This window comes from Anopheles bellator, chromosome 2 (genome assembly GCF_943735745.2).
Source record: "Anopheles bellator chromosome 2, idAnoBellAS_SP24_06.2, whole genome shotgun sequence".
Taxonomy (NCBI): Eukaryota; Metazoa; Arthropoda; class Insecta; order Diptera; family Culicidae; genus Anopheles; species Anopheles bellator.
Genome location: NC_071286.1, coordinates 50,755,015 through 50,778,300, shown reverse-complemented (window position 1 = coordinate 50,778,300; position 23,286 = coordinate 50,755,015). Strand labels below are relative to the sequence as shown.

Here is a 23,286-nt window from a genome sequence, read left to right as displayed (position 1 = left end):
AGAAGCGTGGGTCGCTTTGCAGAGAAAGACATGTTTCTTCGTTCCCAGAGCATCTGCAATGTGAATAAGAAATAGCGCATAAATTGGTGTAGCCGAACAAACTCCCGCGGCACGGCTCAGGCGAGAGATATTCTTCACGAAAAGTGGCCCAAATTTAAGCATCGACCATTAGGCCATGAAACGAAAGTGTACATACTCCCCACATAGCCATGAGCAGTCTGGCATCTGCCAGGATTTGACATGTGTTCACCGCGATCTGTTTACTGCTTTGGCCGCTGAATGGAGAATTTTTGCACGATCGATGAATGAAATGCTTCCCGATAGAATCGGCGACCGTCTGGCCTCATGGAAAACTGGTTCCTGGGTCTAAATATATACACAAGCCAGCTTGCACTTCACGTTTGGTGTTGGTGATGAGAAAAGGCTGACGCCGCATTTGGCCATATGCCCGTAGGTGACTGTTTACCGGCGGCATGCCAATCCAATCAACTGATAGATGGTTGCCGAAGGAAAAACGTCTACACTGAGCCAATGGCCAATGGCGGGCTAATTCGTTAGGAAGTGAAACGTCACAATTGCCACATAGTGTTTGGCCCATCCGATAAAGTTATGTTCACGAACAAATTGTACAAAACATAACTAGCATAACTAAATATAGTATTATATTTTTCGAATAATAATATTTAAAAATAACTGGCAGACAACAATATTGATTGCATATTGTTCATATTAAAAAAAAACAACAAAAGAATTAATAATAAATAGATGAATCGAGTTCACAAACGTCGTCCTAAAATGATTTCTTTCGTTCAAGGACCATACTTCGGGACCGAATAGCTGGCACAAATGATGCTTATCATCTGTGCCACCGCTTTGCTATTTTTTGCCTCAGATTAGGTGCTCCGAATTCCCACTTAAAGCTTTACGTATTTCCGTTTCCTGCTGCTTTCGAAAGGCAGGCACTTAGCATTGAGAGGATATTGATTATAAGTTGGTATTATTATTACATCGTAGCGGGAACGTTCGTATAAGCAGCACCTTGAAGCTGGTTCACTGGCAGGGTTTGAGCTTATGGCTTACGTAAATGCTTATTTCGTTCTTTTCTGTACTTAGAATTGTTATTTATTTTGTGTGTTATTGTGTCTTAAGATAGTTTATATAACGTCCAATAGCTCTGGAATCTGTAGTGACGATTGCTAGTGCTCCCTAACGTCAGAATCCGGATCCAACAAGTCGTAAGTATAGTAATTTCATTAATCCAAAGTATGGCCCCGGTTGCAACCCGGGTCACGCACACTTTCAATTAGATTGATCAGAAACCGTTGCAGGCACCGTTTGCATTAATCATGCCGCTCGAGTGCAATCTTATAAATTGCATCTTCGCGTTGGATTAGTCGGGGCGACCAGCAGGGGGCCTTCGGCAAGAACACCCGCCAACAGCATCGCCCTGATAATGGTAACCGTATCCCTCGGTGGCTAATTGAAAATGTAAAAATAGATATCTTTCATCCGATCGAGTTACGCGCCCGTATGTCGTCATGGAGCGCCGCACTTGACCGGTCAAGCCACTTACACTGCAAAACTAACATTAAAATCTTTCACGGTGCACCACCCTTGACAACGGTGCATAGTGGACCGGGCACGTCGTCCTAGCCCCTTAGTCCCCAGGGCTCCCTGTTTTAATGTGAAGCTGTATGGTTTAAGGACAAAGTCGTCGGTATATCACATATCACGTTCCAACACAAACTCCGATGCAGTAGGGCTGTTTTTCGCTTTCTGTTCAATTGCGTATTGCTGTGGCCTCCGCGATCCTCAAGTATCAGTCACATGAGCCACGGTAAGGAACTATGGCCAATTGCACACCCCAGTCTGCGAGCTAACAAATTGATTTCTGAGCCGCGAAAGAACGAATGGCTCGGGCCATCATCATATATCACGCAGCTAACCTTCATTCGGAATGCCGGCTGCCGTTACAAAATACGTTTTCGTTAATTTTTTCCACAGGACAAGAAACACAGAGCACCGCGAAGCGCTCTTACATTGTTGCCGAGAGGTTGCCGCGGCCGCAATAAGGGAGCGCGTGAAAACGGAGAAAATGAGATATTTCTGTTCCCGAAAATGGGTTTCGACTGTTTGTAGATTTGAGGAGCTGGGTGGCGGCACCCCAAAAACGAAAAACGGAACGAAAAACACCTTCACGGGGCCCCGTTGATTGACGGATTGTGTGACGTTTGCAAACCGCCGGTCGGCAAATTTGATTTCACCCCAAGGAGCAGGACGCTCTCGTCACCGAGAAGGTGTGGAAAACGGGAAAACTCGATGACTGGCATTTGACTGGCCGGATCCCTTCTCGCTGGGATGGTTTTGTACGGGCGTGAACATTTACATAAAATAAAATTACTTTTCGGAACTTTGAAAGGCACAAACTTTTGATCTCCTCCCCGGGGACAGATTCATTTCGTGTGTAATGGCCGCTCGAACGCAGTGAGTCAGGGCAGGGAAATATCCACCTCTAATCCACTCCACTCAAGTTTAACTTTGTTCTAATGGCCGGGGTATTGATACTTATAATTAGTTTGTAAGTAGCAAGATAAACACGAAATATTGAAGGAACTCGTTTCGCTGCAGCGGTTCCAACGGGGGCATTTTCTTCCATTATTCGAACCATTAAGTCTAATGCAACCACTTGTAACACGAACAATACAGATTTCAGTTTTATTAACGAATGGTCCACAATCGGTAATGATAAACTTCCCCGGCAGACCTTTCCGTCCGAGATAATGCAATCAATCATCACGTCCAGCCATGATCATGATTCGGCAATGCGCCATGTCCTTGGAGGGTTGGAGTGCACGCAACGTTCGACAATATTACTCATCCAATGGAATGATGAATAATGTCGATACACGAATATCGAAGCGATAGCTCAGCCTTTCGAATTGATGAAGAGTGCTGGGGAGACATCGCAGAGCGAAGGCATCTACCGTTGGCGCTAAAGGATGTGGGTTTATGAATGGGGTGATCCGTTTATTTAAGCAGTGAAAAATGTAAAACAAACCGTTACATCAAACACGTAGCCTTGCATTGCAACATGCCGAATTTTTATGACCATCGTTCTCTTGCCGTCAATTTACAGCGCAATAAACACATCGGCGTGTGGATCGGTGTTCCAGGTCCGATTGTATATAGTACGAGCCGGTATTTATGGTATTTTCTTATGGATGGGTGTTGAAATGAGCGAGATGTTTTGTGAAGACTGACCGAAACACACGACTGGCCGAAGGATTTACGGTGATTGTTTCGGTGTTACATGCATGATTCAGTATCGAGATTGTTTAGCGAGAAATACTGTAGCCGCAGTGAATTGGAGTGCTTTTTCAAACTCCTTGTAAACCGTTTATGTTAAAGCGCGATAACACGTGCTCAATATTGGAGAGTTATGAAAAGGTGACCTCCACGTGTGTTCTATCCGTGTAGAGTAATTAAGAAGTGTTATGTTTGCGGGATACGCCGCAGGATGCATCATAGAGCTTCCGCGAAATCATGCTCGCAGAGTGTGTATTGTGATGCTCCCGTGGTGAGTTTAGCAAATTGAACAATTTTAATTTTCCTCGCTACACCATCCTGCACGATCCTGCGATCGCTTATTTAATTAATTCCGCCAAACGAGAAACCTGCCGGCAGCGGGCCGGCCCGTTCCCTGAAGACACCAGACGTTCGGTGTGTTTTGGTGAGCAGCGAAATGAATAATTTTCACCCGATTCCACCTTCAGCTCGCACAGCTGTGCGATCCGGAAGCAGATGGCGGCGCTCGGCCCGAGTGTAATGCTGTTGATGAGATAATTAGATTGAAACCAAAACTTTGCCCCGTGCACTTGAGCGGCATAAAGTGTGTGAAATTAATCATTCATTATAGACGGGGGCTATTTCTCGGAACGTGCCAACCTTCGTCATGCAGGCCGAACGGATTGCTTGTCGTTATAGACTGGCAAATTACAGTAATTGACAGAGACGTACTTGGAGCTGGCTCCACAGATGATTGACTGCGACACCGCTACGTAGAGCCCCATTTTGACGTCGGCCATCGGGTGATCTTGGAGCGGTGCGTCTAATCGATGATCTTGGCGATCCGTCGTCCCATCGGCGATAAGACCGGTGTCATTTGCATCTCGCGATCCGCTTCTCGTGATTAGCCGATCCCAGCAAAATGGAACCCCGGATCGGATCGGAGGGCATCGGCGAGAACTCATCTTTTGCATCATGACTTTGTATCCGAGCTGAGTGGAAACGCGGCCGAGTGTCCCCAGGGCGGTTATTAACCACCCAGTGTGCAATCGATGACTTTACAATTTTGATGGGTTTTTTTTCTCTTAACCATTGGCAACCGTGTAGTGTTTCGTTAAACACATCATTCGCCTGGGCAATTAGGCACGTACCAATCGTTTTCGTTTGAAATCAATTGTCCGTTCGTTGCTTCGCTCTTCGCTGGTGAAGCGTAATGCTTGATTAGAATTGATATTCATCGTCAATCGAACACGTCGTTTTGTTTGTTCTGTACAGAAAAATAGGAGCGCCTGCGACCACCGGGGAAAGCACCGCTTCCTTGCGGTGCTATCAGTGGCACATGCGACGTAAAGTGTTGTCACGTGAAAAACAATTCCATCGCATGATAGACTGTGTCAGCCGGTAGTCAGTGCGCCCGAGATCGTTTACAAACTAATGGACAATAAATCACGTCACCCGGTTGCGGACTGGCCTAGTAGATGAAATGTAAATCGCCTCAATTTAGAAACCTACTGACAGTGTGACAGGCAAGCTGGGTAAGGTTCTGTATGGACATATGATACCTTACGTAGGAAGTGCTGCTATGGTCAATCAGTACACTGCATCAGCGATGCTGTTTTTACAGTAAAACTGCAAGAAGTAGCTCACAAAACTTATCATTGATTCATTGATCATTTGGCCACATTGTTTGAATTTCGTTATTTTAGTAACCGACGTTCTACGAAGATTGCGTCATTGCTAAGAAAATTAAAAAATAAAGTAGCAACATCCTTCAGGAGACCAAAAATATCTCCGAGGAAAGATCTCTGCGACAAACTGAAAGTTTTGTTACAAGAGAATTCCCAAAAGATTTATGTCTGGTAGAATGCATTTACGAGAATATAGAGAATGTCGAGATGTACGGTTCAAGGAGAAAGTACGACGGTCATTGGGAACAACTTTCCGTTTGCAACTTTCGTCAGCGCAGAGTTACACGAAATGTCGTTAAATATTTAGGGTTTAACAAGGGAAAAAAGATAAATAGATAATGCGTTGCAATCTGTTCGCCTGGTAAAATAAGAGCATAACAAACATAATGAAGTGTAATAATTAGGATTTTAAAAGGAATTCTTATGCAATAACAGTTGCTTATGGCAAATTAAATATTTTAGTGAAAATTGACTTTCCTAAACACTTCTAAAAATTAAACACGAATAAACAACATATCTCATGTCAATCCAACAAGTCTCAAGCACAATCCCGTTTAAATTATTTTTAATTTATTTATACTTAATAAGATACAACGGCGAACAAATGGTGTAAATCTCGAGTCTTCTGACATGCACATAATGACATCATGAAAGGAATGCCCAAAGGGCAAACAATTGTTACCCATGTTTTCGATTTGTCTGACTTAGCTTTGAAAATTTGCCATCCTGTCAGCATAACTTTTTAGGGAACAGGCGAGGCACGCGAGCATGCCATTCGCCCGATTCGAATCCTTTCGGCCTATGCTAATGGGGACCTAGCTGTCTGTCTTGGGCTTACGCTAGTCAAAGTTTCCTTACCGACAATGCGGTAAAACACTCTTTTCAATCTAAACCTTTTTCCCAACCGGAACACCGACCGACCAAGTTGATGGATACAGTTGAACGTATGGCGTATGGCAAGCTAGCGAAAAAAGTTTAGTTGCGCTCGGGAAACATTTATCGGCGTAGTTTCGCATTTTGCCAACAATTGACAGCGTGTAACGCCAAGCAATGTGCTGTTCAGTTTTGCCTACGGTTTCTGCGTGTGTGGTGATTTTGTATTATGTTGTGCAAACATGCCACAAACGAGGTGGCCGGACACGCGTTCCGGACTTCACGCACACTCCGATGTATCGGATTGAGAAGGACCAGGCATAATGGGCAACATGTTTGCCGGGTTGTTCATGCCAATCAAACTGTAATTTATGAAGGGCAGGTTGGAAATATTGGCTAGTTTATTAGTCAAGTTGTCCCGAGTTGTAGTCGTAGTTTATTCGAACTAGAACTGTGATTATGGTACACTAAAGCTTGTTTTATTATGGTTCTATTTAAACTATTGAAATTATGATGTGTCCCTAAAGTGATACTATTGTGATTTTCTTTCGACTTTCTTTCGATCCGACTCCAAAACCGTTTGGCAGACCGATGTAACAATTCCCGAAAGCACAGAATTCCATCTTCGATGCAAATCTCGTTCGGAACGAATATGGCTCATTGATGAACTTTCCGAGGACCAATGTCCCGACAATTCAACGAGGTTTGTTATCGGAAAAAAGGTTGTGGATGTTTATGGGCGAGAAATATTGGATATGATCGTAGCGCCCTGCCTCGTCCTTCGCTGCCGTGTTCATCGTTTTCTGTTTATCTTGCACATATTCTACAGGCACATGGCGGGAAGCAACTTTTGTGATTTTAGGATGTTTATCTACCGAGCAAACTGCTCAACTTCTTGCCTGGGATGGGGACGGCAGGGTGGAAATTTATGGCTGAAATATATAAGTTGAAATTTATAGCTTCCGTCAGTCAGGGGCAGCACAGTTTTTCTCTGTCAGGAACCAATTCGAGTTGTCCGTTCATTTGCCGCGAAAGGGCGCCCGTTGGAAGCTTACCGATGATCATCAGGTGTGTTTTTCGGTCATTGCGAGCGAGGCGGAAGTTTATCCGGCGTGGCACAATCTGGCGCAATGATCTTTTCGTTTGTTTGGTCAAATTATTAAAAGCAAATTTGCCATTTTATCCGCAGCATCATCAACACCGTTTGATGAGAGTTTGGCATATTGGACAATACAAACAAGATGAACACGTATTAGAAGATATCGGAAAAGATCTGACATTTCGCAACAAAAAGCCGGCATGGGCTTGGCAACGGACTCTCAATATAACCAAACAAGCAAATAATGCATAATTTCTCAATGTTTTGAATTTTAAATAACTTATGAAAAGGTTTCGCTAAGATCAGTTGTCAATCGCATAAATATTGTTTGTTAATAAATTGCTCTAATTAAAAGTATCCCATATTGTTCGCGAACTTTCTTGATACATCCGAAATGTTTATGCCTTTAAACCGTTTTAATGTACAGCGTCAAAATGGGATTAGGGATCATCTCGTGTAGCTAAACGTTGTTAGTACCTTCCTATCCTTCGCAGTGCCATGAAACCTCTTTTTAATCGGCCTTTTTTACTTAGTTTTGGGCGGTACATTCGGGAAAGGTCAACAAAAAAGAGTATTTGCTAACAGCAAATAATGCATACGGCTCGAGGATCTTCGGGCAAAGTTTGTCTTGCAAGGCATTTCAGGTCCCATAAATGGGCCTAAAAAGTGGGATTTGGAAGGGGCTTAGCAAACAAGTTGCAAAAATAGGCTAAAAATAACCGTGTAGTAGCCAGCATAGTCTGTGTCCCCAAAGAATACATAATCTGTTGCAAGAACAAAATCAAACAAAAAGCCTAATTACTTAACAAATGCTTTTTGATGAATGCTGTTTGTTTGAAACAGAAATAAAAATCATAAAAATTTAAAGTGTTGTAGTTAATTATTGGGAATTAGTGATAATGGCGCGTTTCAGAATAGAAAATTCTCAATGCCGTTCTGAACTATAAGTTTAAACGGTGCCCCAAGTTGAAACTCTATATAAAGCAAAAAGTCTTGATAGGAAAATTTCTTTCCAATAGTCAACTACTACAACCGATGAATAATTTTGAGTGGAAAAAGCAAAACTAGTTCTTGATAGATTTGGCCAATACCAAATTGGGCAACATTATGCCAGACAAATTACAGTCATTTAATACCAGTAGATACTACTTCCCAAACGGAGCAAAGGGCCGAGTCCGAAAGGATCTCGGCACGAATGAAGAAACAGATTGAACAGGTGCGTTTGTGTGTGTATGGGGTCCAAGGAACATCATTAGGATCACTCAATTGTTCTGGGCCACCACCGTTGGAAGCGTGTCTTAATTATGTCGATGTCCAGTGCTCAGCCGGAATTGGCCTGATCAGCTGTAAGGGTAAGCCAAAAGTAGCCCCCCCAAAAGACAACGACGGTGTTGCGCACCGATGGACCTCTCTTCATTTGTGGTGGTCAATGAAACAAGGATAATGCGTCGAGAAGCGTCGAGCGAAGGTCCGCCGTAACAGTGTTGCCTTTTTTCAAGGTCCCTCCCTCAAGGTGTACCCTCGTCAAATCCGCTTTGAAGAACGTCTTTTCAAATTGACCACTCACCGAAGGGCGGATCAAACGCGCGCGAAGAGTCCCTGGCCGCGCTGATGAGGATGCTGAGCTGACGACGACGACGACGATAATGATAATGTATTTTGGGGCGGCGCGCTTCCAAATTGCTGTCACCCGCAGCCGGGCCTTAATCCATCAATCCGATGCAGCAGCTTAACGGCCTACCTCTCCGCAGGACAAATTGATTTCGCTCAACAGTCCCGAAAGTGCCGATCCGGCCTCATTGCTGCTGCTGCCTCTGAAGACACCGGTTTAATCCAATCAATGCTGAACCACGGCTCCGCTCCGGAGGCCCAATTGAAACGCCGTCTTTTGGCCAAACCGGCCACTTGCCGTTGGCCGATACGTTTCGAACACTGTTGATTTATGAAACGCACGTCACACGCGGAACTTACTTTTTGGGGAACGGATCAATTTGCTCTTCAAATAAATCACCAACTGACACGCGAAAACGGCCCGACTCTACGCCACGATCGTCGGCGATGCCCGACGGCCAATCTGCTTACCACTCCGGCACTCAATCGTCAGTTTCACGGACCACCGGAAGTGCACCGGGTTTGTGGGGGCCACCGCTGCACCGGCCAATTGATTTAATGTAATTGGCACTTTGGCAAACACCGATGCATCATCGGTCTTCGGAGTGGATCCCTCGAGAGCTCTTCATTTAGCTTTTCCCATTTTCTCACGCTCACTCAAGATACACTGTAACACTCGGGGTGCCAATTGCTTCACACTATTTGCATTCGCTGCACTCCAGGCCGATAAGCTCTCACCACCGGAGCCACCGTCGTTTCAAGGGCGAAGAAATTGGAAACCCCTTTTAGGAGATGCCTCGTTGGGCTCGTCCTCACGGGCGGCGAATCTTCAATGGAGGGACGGACCCACCATTCAATCACGTTCCACTTTCCACTAACGGCACTATTTCGTCGCACTCGGCGGCGAGGCTTCACTCTGGCATCCAAGGGTTTCCTGGGTGGAAAAACTTGGAAAACACGGCGGATCTGTGACCCTCCGAAACCGAGCGCCAAACGGAAACTAAACTTCGAACGCGAGTCGCCAACGAACCAACCAACGCGCGTGGCGCAAACCGGCGCACTATGGGGAATCTGATTCGGGCAGATGGACATATTTGATTTTAGGGTGGGTTCAAGATTAACAAATAAACCTTTTCTCCATATTTTCTAGTACTTAAACGCCTGAGCTATGCAATCCGCATGACACTAACATGTTTTAATGCATAATCGTTTGCAAATATCAAATTTCTGATAAAAATCTAATGCCTTATGTTGATAGAATACTTATTAATATATTTCTTCATCCAATCTTAAATCGATATTATCTACTTATTAAATACATGATAAATGTTTTCCTCCATAACAAAAAAAAACTTTAGTTATAAAAGGAAAAATAGGTTTATGGGTTTTTCGCTGCCTATAACCCAATGACCCAATTCTATATTAATTTTTGGTTCACTGCTATGTATTGACCGAATGAAAGTGTCTTCTAACCTGTTCTCTCTGGAAGATTTTCTTGCCCGTGTTGCCCTATCTTGTCTTAAACGTTTATGCCGCGCTTCCAAAGGTTCTTCTCCCAGGAAAATTCTTGGGATCTATGAAAGGTTAAAGATTGGGATCACTAGAAGCTAATTTATCTGATTAGGGAAAATGTAGGTAAAATCCTCACTTTCTAAGTTGGCTTATGACCATCATTTTACCCATCGTGCGGTAGCGAGCACGCGCAACACAAATGAATGAACATGTTGCATGAAGCCATTCATGAAACACTCGAATGGTCGCAGTGCTTCATTCAATAAATATATTTTCCTTCTATTGAAATTTAAATTTTCGCGCTTCACATTCAATGTAAAAATTAAATGGAAATTTTCATCGACAACCTTGTCAATTTACCAATATTCAGAGGCCTTGTTCCTTAGAAGCTTAGGCTTGTTTCTAAGAAAGAATCAAAATCGTTAGAAACCTTACTAACATAAAAATAACCCAAACAATAATCAATTAGCAAATAATTAACCAAACATGATGTATTAAGCCAGCGTGCAAAGAGTCGTATCGGAACGTGTTTCGGTTGTTGTTTGCCGGCCAAATGCTGGGGCATGCTAATGAAGGGGGGCTGCATGTGTCAAATCGGAAACGGAAACGGAAAGTCGAAACGTGCGCTTCCAACAGCTGATGGCAGTTTGTTGTGGCGGTCAGGTTCACGCGCAGGCAGCATCTTAGAAACAGGTTCACTCGGCCTCGGTTGCCTATTCTCTGTTCGATTGGCCGTTGGCCACGACGACTAGAATCGGCGGTCATCATCGATTGATGATGATACGACAAGAACCAACGGAGCCGATAGAGATTGATTGCATTTACCGTATCGTTGTCCTGGTTTTTGTTTGTTTTACTTGAGATAGCCACAACATACGTCGGATAGAGATAATGCTGAAGCGGATGAAGGGTTCACAAAACCTAGTCTAGGGCCTAGGAGAGTAACTCGCTCAGTGCGCTGGTGATGCCGATGGCGACTGATTTCTGAGAAAAAATGTCGCCAACGCTACGAGACAGATTCACGGAGCCGCCAATACTTGTCGTACAGATAAGATTCTGACAGACAATTGGATCAGATTACTCCGTTTTCGTGTTCGTTTTGCGTTTCGTTCGTTTACTACGTTCCCAGTTTTTTCTTATGCACAACTATATGTGCCCACCTCGGTAGAGCTTTGCTATGCCACACCGATTGATGGGAACGACTAGCGAACGACGAACGAGCCGAAGAAGCTTTCTTCACGGTCATTTCTTAAAACATAAAGAATATCAGGAGAATTTATATCGATTAGTCTTCTAGTTGTAACGAAACGACCTTCAGCTTTGTCTGTGCTGCTGTAAGTGAAAGCTTGTCCAATGCTGCCTGTTATTGATTCCTTATTGTCTGATGAAGGTTGATGTTTCGGAAGTGCTTGAAGCGCTATTCATTTGGGTAAGTGGCTTCTAGCGAAGAATATTACTTAAATTACTGCTTTGCGAAAGCGTACTTATACGACGAAGGGCCTGAAAATCGATGTTACATTAGCATAAAACTTTTACGCGGTTATCCTTCATGTTTCTTGTTGGGGAGCATAAAACCAAAGATGTTTATTTGAAAGGTAGTACATTAAAACCAGCTATGAATCCAGAGATGCTCTCGGAGAAAAAAAGCTATAATTTGTTATCCTATTAACTACACCGTACTTAAATTTGTCCGTATTAAAATAATAGCACGGTTAAGTATACATTTGAACATAAGTTGGTGAAAAGAAAGGGGGTTGCCGTCTTAATAATATGCTTCATCGGAGTGAAAAAACTACAAAAAATGTTATTGAATGAATGCAATTACCTTAACCGTTTACAATAAAATAAAATAAATAACACTTTTTGTTTGAGGCCGTTTTTTAAATAAATTTCTGATAAGCTACTGTTTGCTATCTGTCTGACTATCTCGATGAACAACTGCATAACTTTGTGCTTTTCAACACCCCTTCTTTTTTAAATTAAAAAAAAGGATCCCCATTATTGCTCCATCAACTTGTGTGACCGGAATCTATTTTTACCACTACCCATGCCTTTTCGACGGTTCCTAATGAAAAACGGCTCATTTACCGTCTCACTGGCGTGGAGTGCAGCGTCGGCAAGGTCTTTTTCACTTTTTCACTTCTTCTGCGTTCGAATATTATAATATAATAACTCGTTGAATGATTGTCAAAAATGTGCAAATTTTGGCGTCGTCCCATGTCCGGAATCCCGAGTGGGGTGACTGTTAAAATCTCGTTTCACCCTCGAAATACGCCCACGGTGGGCGCGCCGGGTGGCTATCGTACGGCGCGGATTTTCCGGTTTTCATCAAATAAAAAGGTAGGGATACTTAACCTTGAATAATGCTTTCTCTTCCCGCGAGTGCCTGCCCCGTGTTCCAGTGAGGGGCGCGTTGTGGATGGTCGAAATTATCATATAAATTGTTGTACGTAACGGTTCATACTTTTAGTTTCAGCCGCCCTCCAGTCCCGTGTCAAAAAAGGACCTTCCGCATTGCTCGCCGCAACGCCTCGCCGTTCGCCATCTGGAACCTCGGCGCGTTTAGCAAATACTTGCAGCATTGAAAAAATGAAAGCCATGGAATGACGTGGAATGTGTAAGCGCCTGAAAGATTATGAACTCCCACAACTATTTCCTCTTTCATATGTGGAACTCTTTGAAACTCTGCTCTTGCGCGATGCTCGAGAACAAGAGGCTCGAGAGCCGTGGGGAAAACAGTTAACATTCATTTCCCTTTTCACTCGGCACTTGCAGCCGGGAGCCTGTGATCGCAATAATGTTTCCGGATCTCCCTCCCGATGGGCCCACTCGGTGGTGCTGCAGAAAAAAATGACAAAAATCTTATCAGGCCCCAGGATGGATCTCGCTCGGCTACAAACTTTCGCCATTTTCAAACCGAGTGCTAAACGGCACAACTTCAAACTCCTCACCCCTTACTCGCCATCGTCGTCGTCGTAAAGTATTGCACAAGCCCTCCTTTGGGGTCCTAGATAACGAAGTCACATGCAAATGGAATGCGCTCGGTACCGATTTTATTGAAAAGTGAACTTATGTGAAGTATTTGATCTTCCGCGCGGAGCACGAGGTCTTGGCGAGTCTCTATTTTTGTGTGCTTGCACCTCGTACGACTCGTAAATCGGAGAAGTGAGCATTCAACGAGCCAAGCACTTGGCCGTAACTGTGTTGCAACTGCTTAGCTGTGGCCATCCCATTTTGTGGGAGGCACCGGTAAGGAATTTGCATCGATATGATCCATGAAATGGCTTACCGAGGCAGTTTTCCGGTCCAATTGGATAGAAATAAAACGAAACCATGTCGATAAAGTTCTTGGGTCGTTTCCGTCCTCCATCGCTTAGGCTACCAAACACGTCTCGGTGGCGGCTATTCGATGCAATGAAACCTTATCCATTTCACGTTTGCATGAAATCGAACAGTCTAAATAACTGTCTGATGGAGTCACAAATTGGGCGGGTTAAGTAACAATTCACTTTTGTGACATATACTTTCAAGATCGCTACAAATTTGAAAAGGAAACAAAACCTTTAAACGCACAATTGTCTTTATTGTTGAGATGGCCTATTTAAGCTGGTTTTGAAATAGATTTTTTTCATTTTATACGGGAAGGTGTTTATTCTCTGCCCATAATGTTTATTCGATTCTTAGAAGGACGTTACAGGCATCCGAATGTTCGAACATCCGTGTGGAAATCACGCCGAAGGATCTCATGCTCACTTGCCATCATGCCGATACTACGGCAGGCATGTTGAAGAGGCACACCCGCGTCACATCGGCTTGCGGTCTAATCTATCAAAACTTACTTTCTTGCACATCCGCAAAAACCGTACGCCCGTTTCGGAACTGATTAAAACTAGAATGGCATCGCTTTGGTCGGTTATTCTCCGGAAACAGAACATGTCCGTTCCCAGCAAACGGCTTAGGTATAATAAATGATTAATCCATCGGTTTGCGTAGATCTAGGACGTTAATTTTATCTGTGTTGAGCGTACATATTTTATCATCGTTCCGTTCCGTTCCGTTGTGGCGGTTCGTTATTCTTTAGTATGTTTCATGTTTTTCTCTGAATGCTTCAGTTGCTTATTTTGGGTTAGCCATTTATCTCACGCAGGGAAAGAGCTCTCGTGCGAGAATTTACGATGTTCTATGAAGACTTTCCCCTCTTCGTTGAGATTTAAGAGCTTTCAAAATGCCACCATTTTCAGGTCTGTCTGGACTTTTGCCATCTGATTTGAAGGCGTGTTTCGATATGGGCTATTCAACGATTACGGAAATCTTTTCAAATTTTCTACACTGCAGATTTCCGCAGTTTACGGCAAAGAGTGTAGAGTGTTATAAATGCTTTTCAACGACTAAAACTAGTTCTATTGGTTGATTGCATCAACTCCTAACATTGAGTGAGTCGCTTGTTGCGCTTCGCCTCTTGTAAAAACCAGATACAAATCACTGTAACCACTTTACTTTTATTGCATTAAATCGGGACTCGACAATTTGATCCAGTTCGAAATCAAAAATAAGCTCCAAACTTTGTTATGCCACATTTGCCGGGGGTTTCGCTACGCTGTGCCTCTGTGGCTTTCATGGAGCAACTTTTCCATAATTTATCGAATTTCCGCCATCGAAAGCTCACCTTTGCGTTGGAACCTTTTCTTCGTGCTTCACGGATCTCCAACGCGCCAACTCACTGCTCTGTTTTCGGGATCGATTGCGACTCTCTGGGAAACCCCTGTAAGGCGCAGGGAGATTTTCATCAAAGTTGGAACGCACCCCTGACTCGCGCCCAGTTTTGGGTTTTCGTAACTCCTCCGAACACTTCGCGCCCAATTTCTTTCGAAGGCGCGGTGAGATGAAATTGTTCACTTTTTGCGTACGTTGTCATTCTAAAAATAATCAAACTTCTGCTCGATTTAGTCCCGGCCCGCCTCGCTGTCCTAGCCGACGGTGAAATGGCCATCATTCGCCTGACTGCTCCGGTCGGTAATGCGGCACGTATTTTGGCACACCGCCATACTACACCAAATTGGCATAATACGCGCAGCATGAGCCCCATTCATGCTTTCGCAACATGTGAGTAGCATGGCTGATGTTTTGCTTTTCTATGATTATTCGCAGCCTCCTGTGACGCGCCTTTGGATTATTTTTCCACTGTCAGCAAAAGGTGCGCCGAACCGGAACAGAAGATTTAGTTTTTTCGATGGACGGGAGACGTGATTTGCTTGCCATTTGATCAACGCACCGGAGAAACGGGCCCACAGTGGGGAATTTGTATGGGAAAGGCGAACGTATTTGTTCTTAGGAAGAATCTATGAACTTTTTTCATTCTTTTTTTAATTCAATTTTTTATGTGTAATACACCGTTCAAGTATGATAAATATGCTTTTTTCGTTATTTTCAGGTTTTGAAACGCTTGAGCTATGCAATCTGCATTACACCAAAATGTTTAAATGCACAATCGTAAAAGCAAATATTGATTTTTGCTGCAAATCGAATATCTTATGAGTGTAAAAAGGATATGAAATGATCAAGGATCCCATTGCGTTTGTGGGAATTTTTTTTCATCACTCTTTCGACTTTGACAGATGAATTCTCGGAATCTACAAAACAAGGTTAAACATTCTAACTTGTCTATTTTGGGCTAATATAATTAAAACCCCTTAGTTTTCAAAGTTGGTTTACAATCGCCTTTTGCCCATAGTCCGTCGCCCGTCTCGCTATGATTGATATGCTTTGAGCTTTTAGCGCACGTTCTCGACAGCTTTTGATCCAAAGCGTCCGAAGGCGCCTGGCGGTAGGCAAACCGTCTGACACCAACAGCAAATCGATGAACGAACCGGGAATCGACGGAACAATTCAATCTCCGGTTTGTTAGACAAATTAATTTCAAGTGGCACGGAATTCAATGATCTTGAAATTTAGCTTTTGTTCTGAATTAACACGGTCTGCCGTTTAAATTCGGAAGTGAAAGGATTTCTAGAAGAGAATCATCAAACGATGGCTCTTTAAAAACCAAACAGTCGAACCAGTAAACAGATTTTAAACTTTAGCAGCACGCTGCTCGGATTTTGTTGAAGCTGAAGTAGAACCAACGCCTGAGGACGACTTACTACAAAATTTCATCACACGTTTTCGAGATAGGTTTTATTGGTTTTGTGGCTTCCGGTCGGAATGTGCTGTGTTATAAGAGCTAAACCCTCTCGCTACCTTCACCGTGACGCTTCAAATCAAATTACATTGAGGGGCTCTCGTTTGACCCTTCGGTCAGGAGGAGCCGTATGGAAATTTTGATTTGTCCCGTGCATCGTGTCGCCAAAGAAACCCTACCACATGATGTAAACAATCATCCTGTTCGGGGCGACTGAAATTGAATAAAGAAAAAGATCTTCCAGAAACTGGCACAACCGAGGACTCTCTGCCGCCGAGTGAACTTTAAAGATTGAATAACGGAAGCGTTGAAGAAAAAAGCGGAATCTTTGTATTAAACACATGACAACGTTGCACAGGAAGTACGTAAGTGCCGGCTTATGTTGTGCACGTGCTGCTTGGAGTCGCACCCGAAGGTGCCGCAGACATAGAGCGAAACAGAACACAAGGATGCAGGATGGAAGCCAAACCTCAACCAAACCGAACTGCATCGTCACGCGGAGCCCAGGTTCTCGGAATCCTTGGAAGTGACTTGGGATAACCTTTTTTTTCGGTTGTTGGATAGAAAGCAGAAAAAGTCTCCAATCCGGGTAGGACACTTAATCGACGATTATGGAAAGTGTGGAGTGAAAAAAGCTAAAGTTAATCTGCATATTTGTGCTTCACAATCCCCGCCGGCGGGTTCGGGGAAGGCAGCGTCCCCTGCCGTGTTCAGGAGTGTTGTACAGGCAAGCCTACATAGGTCAGAGAGAGAAAGAGAGATAGCCGCAACCGAAGACGTTTACATGTAACCGTTCCAAAGTTCTGCCAGATGGTGAGCCTTCGATGGGTAGCTGAGGAGCGTATTTGCTTGAATGGAGTAAAACTATGACAAAAAGCCGTGCAGGTTTCACGGCAAACTGTGACCCACATTGAAAGGGATAATAAAAGCTTAAAGCTGATTATAGCAGTTATTGAAGAATTGATCACTTGTCGAACAAACACCGATACGTATCTGGAATGGTGCAATATTGATATTAAACAGCTTCGAATTGACAATAAGAGTGAAAAAAGTTTAAAAATAATATCATAAATGACATACTGCCAATAATATTTGAAAAATTTGTATTTTAAATTCTTTTAGTTTTTATTATGCTGAGATGTTTTTAATTTGTTTTTAAAATCCATCAACTTTCATCAACATTCATTCAATAGTTCCATCAACTATTGAAAAAAGAGCATTGCATAAAAAAGCGGAAGGAACATGTTGGGGTCGGTGTAAAATATCGGCTGCCAACGGTTGCCAACAATTTGCTGCCTAATCGTCCGTTTTGCACATTCGACACTATCTGGCTGTAATGGGTAAGGATCAACGGATCGAATGTCGGTTAATGCAAGCCGGCTTCTATTTACGCCTTCATAAAAAAGGATATTTTCAGGGGCCGTGTTGTAGGCATTATTTATGGTGCTTACTGAATTCTCACATTCCACACGTTTCCTTCGCACAGTGCAAGGATGCACTCATGTGAGCGTGGAAGTGAATCAATTAAACTTCGGAAGAACGGAACGTACAGGGCGAACGGTCCGTGCACCAGGAAATTGCTAATTTGAATAGGAATTTCACAAAACATTGTAGGCACTCGGTGAAGCGTCAACTGAGAGGCTAGTAGTCTGCATAGATTCATATCTTCTACGAAACCCTCAGAACGATGGCCTCAGAACGACTTCTTAGGTGAGCATCGTTTCATAAAAAGCCATGCATAAAGCATTCAAAACGAACGAACGGACTGCACATCTTCAGGAGCTGCCTCAATCGATTGGCTTCGCCTAGTCATCATGAACGTGTGGTTGGTCTGAACACAGTGCTTTCATTTCCCATATCTTATCTGTGCTTGTATTTATGGCCTATCGAAAGGCTACGGTCCCAGTTTCATTCTCCTCTGGGGAGATGGGCTGACACGTCCCGGGTTGACGCCAACGGTGTTTAACGATTTTCCCACGATCGGATGGATGGCATATCAATTCACGCGCAGTGGCGTTACAGCACAGGATTCCGGCGATTCAAGATTGATGGCTCCTCCGATCGAGGGACTGTTGCAGCCGCTAACTCCCCAGCAGCTCGCGGAAGGGTTTCATTAACCGCAGCAAGGTGGTGAGAGGAAACTGCTTCGACGCATCCCCGCCCAGCTTCTCCAGGAGCCCGGCCAAAGCGCTGTGGTAGTACTGGAGACATTCGTCCATGTGCTCCCGCCGGAACTGCTCGCTGGTGGAGATGAAGAAGAAATAGCACAGGTCCAGCACGGGCGAAGCGTAACGCGACGATTGCCAATCGGTGAGAATGACGCTGGTGGCGACGTTGTTCTGAAGGAATAAAACCGATAAGTCCCGTCAGTCATGGTGCTGGCCATGCTTCAGGCCCTTTCCTTACCTGATCGTGCGAGTAGATTAGATTATTGATCCAGCAGTCCCCGTGCGTGACGACACAGAACGGGTCCGCCGTCACCGGGTGGCAGCTATTCTTCAGCCCCTCGTAGACCGCGTCCTTCACGGCCTGGATCCGCTCCTGTTCCGACTCGAACCGAGTCTTCATCGTGACGATGGCCCGATCGAACGACTCCTTCATCAGCGTGAACAGCTCGTTCCCTTCGATCAGAACTCCGCTTTCGCGTTTGTACTGCTCGAACGCCGCCGGCTGTTGCTCCTTCATGGCGAACGATAGCGCGTGAAGGAAACCCAACTGTTCCATGACCAACTTCGTGTGTTCCAGATTGATCGGTTCCAGCTTGTCCCAGTCCCACTTCTCGTACGCCTCGTTGTACTCCAGCACGATGAGGGCCTGCTTCTCCGTTCCGTCGGTTTCGCAGTGCGCCAGGTAGCAGCGGGGTGTGGCGAAGAACCCGCCGGCCGAACCGCCCTCCCGCACACCCTTCCCGCACTGGAAGTCGTTGAAGGCCGGCAGAATCTCGCGGTAGAAGAAGCACTCCCGTTTGAACAGCTCCAGCGAGCGATCATCTTCCGTCGGCGGCACCTTACACCACAACGTCAGCTCCCGGTCGTCCCCGTTGATGATGGCCTTGAACACGAAGCTTACGAACCCGTCACACTCCAGGCGCGTCTCTTCGTCAAAGTCCACCGAGAACAGATCCGGCGTGAACCCGTGCTCTTCCGCGATCCGGCGGATCGCTCCATACACATACTCGTTGAACATGGGCGTTATCTTCCGCATCGTGACCGAATGATGTGAACTTGTTGCTTGACCAACTTCAGACTGTTTTCGACGTTGCGGTGTCGAACGGGGCCTTAAATACGCCGGCCACTCGTCACAGTATTTGTTCTGCCCTCGCAAAATCGCCGATCGAGAGGTTGGTATGCGTGGCGCTTTGGTGGCGCACAAACACTGCGCGAGATGCGTATAAAGTTGGGGCCTATCTAATCGCGAATACGCGTTTTTGTGAAATTCCCCCGGCGGTTGGGTTGGTCGAGAAATTGTTTGGGTTATTGATACTGTCCGTTTTGTAGTGTTCTTTAAACAAACAACTGTAAATAAATAGAGTCAAAATGTACGAAAATGAAAGGAATATTGCAACACGCTTCAATACAAGCAGAGGACCTACTTATCGACCGGAATACGATGAGAAACTGTTTCGTTTCTCGGAGACGCTTCGAGACAACCCAAATTTTGGAAGTATCCAGGTCATTGCTACCATATTCGGGCATCTATCGGGTGTGATGGGCAATGTTGTGAAATTGGAGGCACGCCAACAAGTTCCGTATTGACCCCCCCGGGGGTCGATTCGATAATGTTGTGAAATTATAATTATGCTATCCCCGTCGCTTCATAGCATAAGGTCTCAAAGACGGCACCGGATATCGACCGGAACCCGTCTTTCGTCGACTTACCGTCCGGGGTGGTCCTGGAGCCAGACAAATCTGAACTCGAACAAAACTAATCTACACCGTTGGGCAAGGGCAGGGAAGTGTAAAAAATATTCATTTTTATGGCCCGATTTACATAATTCTTCATTTGTTTGTAAACACGGTGCACGGGAAGTGACCCCGGTGCCTCGGTTCGCTGGCGCAGGAAAAAGGGATGCATTTTTAATCCTCATTGCCCCATCGCGCCATGTTGCATCTCTTGGTTTTATTGCTGCAACTCGGCGCGGATACTGGAGCGGAATAAAAGGTTTTGTTATTAGAATAAATCGTGTTTATTAAAAGAGTGCCCGGCGGCGGCCCATCCCCGGCGACGGCGACTCGCGGCGTCGACGCCGGAAGTGCAGTAAATATCCTATCCCCGTTCCCCGTTTGTTTACCGCCGTCGCAGTTCCTGCGCCGGTTTTCGGTTCGTGGTGCTTATTTTAGCGATGTTTAAACAAGAGTCATTCGGTGGTGATGAATTTAAATGGAAGTCGAAGATGGCATCGTTGCTTATATAAAATGCATTCCGTGATTATTCAGGGGAATAAATTTGTGAGCGGAATTTCGACAAAAACAATTACTAGACAAAACGTACAAACTATCAATTGCAAGGCGGAAAGCGAAAAGTTTGAAACTAGCAAAGGCACACAAAAAGAATGGGTGGCATTGTTGAGGTCGATGGTATTAATAGTATCATTGGTCGTATATTTCGAATAGCATCCATGATAAATCAAGCAAATGTAAATTTCGGATATAAATAACCTACAAAGAATGCAGTTTATTTAGTCAAGCTCCAAGCAATCAAAGAAATAAATTAAACATGAGCAACTACTGTAACAACAACAACATTGGATCGTTGTTGGATCGTTTAATTATGCCTTTGAAGCTGTATCGTACACAATTTTCTATAAATACAATGAAAACGAAAGAAAATCAGTTTCCGTCGGAAGCAGCAGGGAAAACATTTGGGAAAACGCCACTCGCGCTGTGGTTTTCGCATGCCACGGAAACCGGAAGAAGGAACGGAACCGCCCAAGACAGTGGATGGACTAAGAGGTGGCGCAGCTTGCGAAAACCTCTGCGTCAGGTCGAGAAGAGAAGCGAGATAGGCGTTTTCCCAAATGATTTCCCTGAACCTTCCGAAGGAAACTGATTTTGTTTCGTTTCTTTGCTACGAGTCTTACCTTACTTTCTTTCACCATTTCTTTCGAAACAAATACAGGCCGTTTGAAGAAGCACCACAATGAACAGCCGACCCCCATCAGGCAGCGGCCCATAAAGGTCTGGAGTGATCTCCTTTTCGAAGCTCCGCGCGACGAGCTCGTTCTCGATCACATCCTTGGCCTTGGCGGACGCAGTCGACGGAAAGGTCGCCGATGATGGCAAATTTGGACCCCTCATTTTGTCCACCTTGAAGAGGTCGCGAGCGATCGCGCCAGTGAGCTAGAAGGTCCTGCGGGTCCTGCCAGCACCGCCGACCTTCGGGACGCCCAGCAGCGCGGTTGAGTCGCTGCTGACGGATCGGTGCATTCATCGGTGCGCTGCATTTGAGAATCATTTTTTACGAGCTCAGCTACCATCTCGCCGATGCCTTTTCACAAATGCATTTTATTAATTATGAAGAATCAATTAAACAAAAATGTCTGCTGGATTATCTGACTTTTAGTTTTTAGATACCGTCGAAAGCTCTTCGTCCTTATGTAATATGCTTTTGTTGCGTTACATTGGCTTGGTTTGCTTGAAGTGCAGGGTTAAGGGCTCCGCAACCCCTTAATTCTATCCATCAATGTCAAGGGACGAGACGAGACATTAATCTCAACAAACACATCCTGTCTTAATTTATTCATTACTAGCTGGTGATTTTGATATTTTTATATGTTTTAGAGTTTTTGGGTTTCAGATGTTTTAAGAAATTGCTCATTTTTTCGGTACTGGTTTCAAGATCGAACGAAGTAGTGATCGGCTCAGGTTTCCGTCTCGACCAGGGTCCGACAAATGCCTCCTTGGCCTGCTCCCTCTCCGTGCATATCCGCTCCTTTCGCATATGCGTTGGACGATATCGCCCAATATTGAGCATATGATAAACTCTCATCTGGATGAATAAATTTCACAATGTTATGAAAATTATGAGTAAAAAAAGACTGAGTATTGTGTCAGTACCATCTGCTTGTTGGAATTCAACTTCATTTCAAAATCTTTCGAAATCCTGACATTCAAATACCCTTTCTCAAAGTTCTGTAAGAAACTGGACACATTTGACACCAAGTGAAGGGATATCCGAAAGATAATTTTGGTCCCTTAATCGCTCTTGCTGTCCTTCTCCAAACTCAAACACCGCCGTTTATTTAAAACTGTTGCTGTGTGCGTTCGTAGAATGTTTTCATAAATATTTACCTTCATTACGAACTCCCGCAAACACCGGAAACCCCGTCGAGGGAACAAGAACCTCATTTCAAGATCCTTCTCCTGTGTGGGCGTAAAGTCATCCTTCAGGATGGAAATGCAACAGACGCGCTGCATTAGAAATCTTGGGCCGGGACGAACAAACACATTTGGAAGTGACGAAGAAGAAAATACCAAAACACGGCGCAAACTTTGGGATTCTCTGTCGCAGCGCTGGGGGACTGAAATTACGGCTCTATTCGTGCGCAATCGACCACGAACGACTGGCAGCGTTCGAGGCCTCCGAAATCTGGGAAAATAGGAAAAGTTTGAAGCATAGTTTCGGTGCACACTATCTTGCTTAATGCGTCGAGAAACTCGCGGTGCCGCCCCGGAGCACGGGTAAATTATGTTTGGCGGAGGCGAAGTTCCTTGGTTGAGCATTCTTCGAAACTTTGATGAATTTCTTAGCATCTGCTTGGTGCTAATGCAAATGCAATGGCATCCCCGCCAGCGTCGTAAGCCGGAGAAAGTTGCTCAGTGCCCCAAATCCTTCGCCCCGTAAAAGGATAAGCATCTGGAAGGATGCTGGCGGACTGACCGAAGTCACACCAAACATTCACCCAGCAGCCGTAACCACAACACGTAACCACGAGACAATGAACGAACGGCAAGCTAGAATCGCGCCGCAGCCAGGACTTTTCTTGCGTGTCCTCGTCCGGAGCCAGTGCAGCGTTTGTTAATCACCAAACGATAAACTGC

The 23,286-nt window shown here is 44.7% G+C and overlaps 1 protein-coding gene across 1 annotated transcript; it reads right to left on the bottom strand.

The window, feature by feature from the left end:
• Nucleotides 1–18,118: 18,118 nt before the first annotated feature.
• LOC131207675 (uncharacterized) lies at nucleotides 18,119–21,543 on the bottom strand. The gene is made up of 3 exons (XM_058200299.1): nucleotides 21,367–21,543; nucleotides 18,653–19,492; nucleotides 18,119–18,585 (listed from the first exon to the last, which is right to left on the bottom strand). Exons 1-3 carry the CDS (start codon nucleotides 21,541–21,543, stop codon nucleotides 18,328–18,330), a joined length of 1,275 nt encoding a protein of 424 aa, XP_058056282.1. The 3' UTR covers nucleotides 18,119–18,327.
• Between the last annotated feature and the right edge of the window lie 1,743 nt (nucleotides 21,544–23,286).